The following is a 4,391-nucleotide window of genomic DNA, read 5'->3' as shown; positions in this document are numbered from 1 at the left end:
TCTCACATGGTGACTTCAGCAGGTCGTCTGTACCATGTCTGCAGGCTTTGAGTCGCTGCCATGTGATTGGCTGATTAGATGTGTGCATTAAGCAGCAGGTCCATCCATGATTGAACAAAGTACCTTTCCTTCTCCGTCCTGCAGTTTTCACTTTCAGAGTTGGGGTACAGGCACTGCTCTCCACTGTGGAACACAGATTTATGAAAAATACAATTTCACTGGGAAGTTTGATCTTTTCTTAAATTCTATGTATTTACAGTTTTTGCCCACTGCTTGAACACATTTTGCAAAACTCCGCTCTCTGTGCCAAAACTGTACACACAAGTACACATGACACAACACTGGGAAATATACCATTCACATCTGTGCCAAATTGAAACTCTACTCCCAAAACCTAAACTCTGCTGTCAAAACCTGACATTCCTTTGTCAAAATGTAACTCTGTTGACAAAATGACACATACTTGCGTCATATGCAAACACTGACAGATCAGGGGGAACACACTAGTCTCCTTTACATAAAACACTGCAGTCCTTGATTTCCATTGTTTATTCAGAAGGCACATTTACAGGAGACACATTTCCAAACAACCAAAAATGCAAATAGACCTACCCAATGTTGTACATTGCAGTACCATGAATTCAGATAAAGCAAAAAAAACAACAACAACACAATAATACTGCAATAGAAAAAACACTATACTGTAAACACAAAAAACCATGACAATTGTGCATAAGTGGGCTCATGGATCCCGCCGTCTGTTGGGGTCTGGCCACAGGACCTCATCAACATCGCAAGCAGTGTCCTCTCCCGCTAGGCACCGGGGAAAATATCCTCTTGCATGTCGAAACCATCCATGGATTGCTGTCACCTGAATGTCGCCGCAGGCCTGTTCCATTGCCTGCAGAAGAGGCATGCGGGCATGTGGTTGGCGGTCATATACTCGCCATCTCCAAGCTGAAAAAAATTCCTCTATAGGGTTTAAAAATGGTGAGTAAGGGGGCAAGTATACCACTTCAAATTGATTGTGGTTGGAGAACCAGGCCTGGACCAGAGCAGCCCGATGGAAACTGACATGATCCCATATCACCACAAACCTGGGCTGATCTGCTCTGTTCTGTACAACTATATCATGGAGAGCATCTAGAAATGTGAGTATGTGTTGGCTATTGTATGGACCTAGTATTGCATGATGGTGCAGAAGCCCTCGAAGGCTTATGGCGGCACATAATGTGATGTTTCCCCCGCGCTGCCCTGAGACGTGCACAACTGCCCTTTGGCCAATTACATTACGACCCCGTCGTCTTGTTTTGCTCAGGTCGAATCCAGCTTCATCAATGAAAATGTATTCATGAGGCTGTGCAGCTCCATCCATGGCCAAGATTCTCTGGAAAAAAGGGGAACATGTCACTGTACTACAGTGCTACACATACAGCACCCTCACCCCATCACACAGGTACCTGTGTAGCTCTCAGAATGGATCCATGTGGTACTGATATGGTACATATTCAGCTGCTACTGGACTTCACCAATACTCTATTGTAAATGTAAGGGACAGTTACACGTACCCGTACATATTCAGCTCGAAGTCCTTTGACCCTGTCACTGTTCCTCTCGAATGGGACTCTGTAGAGCTGCTTCATGGTGATGCTGTGTTTACCCAAGATGCGTCTGATGGTGGTGATGCTCACATGGTCTATGTTGCTGAACACTCGCCTGTCTGCAAGTATTTTCCGTCGTAGCTGGTGGAGACGGATGGCATTGTCTGCCCTCACTAGGTCCACAACGGCAAGTTCCTGCTGTTGTGTGAACAGGCGTTGCCGTCCTCCCCCAGAAGGTCTTCGAGTCATTCTGGAGGAATACAACCACATATTGTCATCGGTTTGCTTATTTTTCTTACAGTACTTTACTGTATGTACTGTGTCATCCACTGTACAACACTGTACTTCAATATAAGGAATCAGCCACTTTGGCTGCAAAAGGAGCATTAGCACCCCGTACACTTGATATGGTAATGTGATATACTGTAGAACAGTGCTATGAAACCATCTGAGTAGAGCAGAAGGTATGGAGGTGAAGACAGACCTGTTTTCTAGTCTGAATGTTCGTATTACAGATGCCACTGTGAAGCGGCTTAGATGTGGGTGGACTCTCTGCCCAGCTTCCCTCATAGTCAGGCCGTGGTTGATGACATGGTCCACCAAAGTTGCTCTTATTTCATCAGAAATATGGGTCCGTGCATGGCCTCTTCGGCCTCCTCCTCCTCTTCCTCTTCCTCTTGCTCTCCCTCCATCCATGCTTGCAAAGTTCTTGAAATGGCTACGCTGAGGGCTTTTTGTAGTTGGCTAATTGGTGTTTGGTTTTGCAAGTAAGTGCCTTCAGGTGTATATTTGAGTGGTTGCAATTACCCGATGTGTTTTGTATTTTGGATACATGTGTTTTCCGAATGGCACCCTGAAATTTCATTTTGTGAACGAAGTGTCTTATGTATGAAATAGAGTGTAGCATGCAGGACCATGTGTGTTGCATAAAGGAGTAGGTGTGTTGCATAATTGGAACTGGGGTGCAAAGCAGCGCTTTTGTTTAAGGTAGGGGTACATGTGTTTGAGGTATGGTAACAAAAGCTTCAAGTTGTGTTACTTTAGTCTAGGCATGGGTTCATGGTGTTCAAGCAACGGGCAAAAACTGTAAATAACAAAGGTTAGTTTCTATAATGCAACGTTTACAGTCCAATATGTCCAACCCCTTCTACTGTATATCTATATAGTTCTTATAATTATATTAGATTTTAGAAGCGTACTGGTGTGGCAGTTAACATGTAAGCAGACATTAAGGCCCTTTATTCAGTTATTGATTCTACGCTGATCAGCAGCAACATTAAAACAAGTGACCGGCGAAGGAAACAAACTGGTCGTGTCAGCAAAGAGCAACCTTGGATCCTGGTGTTACTTTGACCAGGCCACTAGAAGGAAAGCTGATGACATTCAGCATCTCAGGACACAAACCACTGAATTCAATTTTATTTCTATAGATCCAAATCACAACAGAAGTCGCCTCAGGTGCTTCATGAATCTGATCTGCGAGCTTTTGGAGGCAGAGAAGTGAAAGAGTCTGTGAGGCCGAGTCAGTCAGCTGAGCTTAGCGGCAGTGAAAGGACCCGTGAATTAAATGTTGGCTTTCAGGTCGCTTTTACCTTCTTGTTCTGTTCGTCCTCGTGAGTGTTAGTATGCAGGTTGGTCTCCTCTGGTTGTTTTACTCTGAAGCTTAGTCTTCTGCTGTGTCCATGGCAGTTTTACTTCCACTACTTGTCTTCTCCTGATCCTCGATTGTCTTTATTACCTGTTCCTCTCCTTCCTGTTTCTCATCTGTAATCATGGCCCCAGCCTTTGTCCTTTCTGTGTTTGTTGGTTTCTCCTGTTCTTGTTGGAGCAGCACAATAAAGGCTTGTTTCATGTTAACTTTGCAGTCCCGTTTGTTATTTCTCCACTTAGAGAGTTATGATTATTGTTTCCATCGTTGCCCTGAGTCTTGAGCCAGTGAATGGCAAAGCATTAAAAGATGGAAACTATTTCATTTTTGATGTTTATGTTTTCCAGACTTCAGTCGTCTGTAAAGGATATTTTGCCGAGGATGATTAAAAACCACAGCATGTATATACGTCCCTGAGGGCGTTCTGAGTAAAATGACTGTAACTCACTGTTTCAGGGAATATTTTGCCGAATCCCTCAAAACCGCACTAAAACCCAAATATGTGTGCTGTAACATACTTGCTTTTATAGCCTTACTGACCACTCAGTCACACAGTCGGTGACCCCATGGCAACCTCTGGTATCCAGGGAAAAAGGTGTTGCCTGAGCAGCTGGGAGGTGGTTGTTGGAGGCTGCTGGTCTCTAGCAGATTACCTCAGTGACCACACTGCTGTGGGGCTGGCTGCCAACTCGAAATGCTGAATGCTGAGCCACCACAGCTAACAGCTGGATCTCACTCAACTCCAGCTGCTTCCAACTTCTCTCGGTGTTCCCGCGAGGACTGGGCTGCTTCCTGTGGCTGTCACAGCATCTGAGTCTCCTGCGTGGCTTCTCCACGACAGCCGCCTATTAAAATTCGTTACCATCCATTATCTCAGCATCTCTGCTGTGCAGTATGTTTCTGCTCTGCTGTGGGCAGGATGCTCTTATTACCTTGACTAAGGCAGTATAAACTCAACATACTGCTTATTTAACATTTTGCATGAAGACACACACTTTCTAAAAGGACGACTTCCAAGATTCCCAATTCTTCCTAATTCCTCCTGAATACACGCTTGTTATTTGTGACAGGTGGTTGCCAGATGAGCACCGGCGGGTGTAACTGAGGTCTTAACAAGTCACATTTTAACACTTTCTCATCAT

The 4,391-nt window shown here is 44.7% G+C and overlaps 1 protein-coding gene across 1 annotated transcript; it reads right to left on the bottom strand.

The window, feature by feature from the left end:
* Window positions 1-510: 510 nt before the first annotated feature.
* Window positions 511-2,360, bottom strand: LOC147312225 (uncharacterized). Its single transcript, XM_086264139.1, has 3 exons — window positions 1,569-2,360; window positions 1,006-1,387; window positions 511-897 (listed from the first exon to the last, which is right to left on the bottom strand). The coding sequence occupies exons 1-3, from the start codon at window positions 2,295-2,297 to the stop codon at window positions 743-745; spliced, it is 1,266 nt and encodes a 421-aa protein (XP_086120265.1). The 5' UTR covers window positions 2,298-2,360; the 3' UTR covers window positions 511-742.
* Window positions 2,361-4,391: the final 2,031 nt, after the last annotated feature.

The sequence above is a fragment of the Aulonocara sp. 'chitande type north' Nkhata Bay genome, linkage group LG15 (assembly GCF_057382095.1).
Source record: "Aulonocara sp. 'chitande type north' Nkhata Bay isolate Kocher_YH1m ecotype deep benthic linkage group LG15, A_spYH_male_GT1.1, whole genome shotgun sequence".
NCBI classification, from domain to species: Eukaryota; Metazoa; Chordata; class Actinopteri; order Cichliformes; family Cichlidae; genus Aulonocara; species Aulonocara sp. 'chitande type north' Nkhata Bay.
This window is presented reverse-complemented; position numbering and strand designations above follow the sequence as displayed.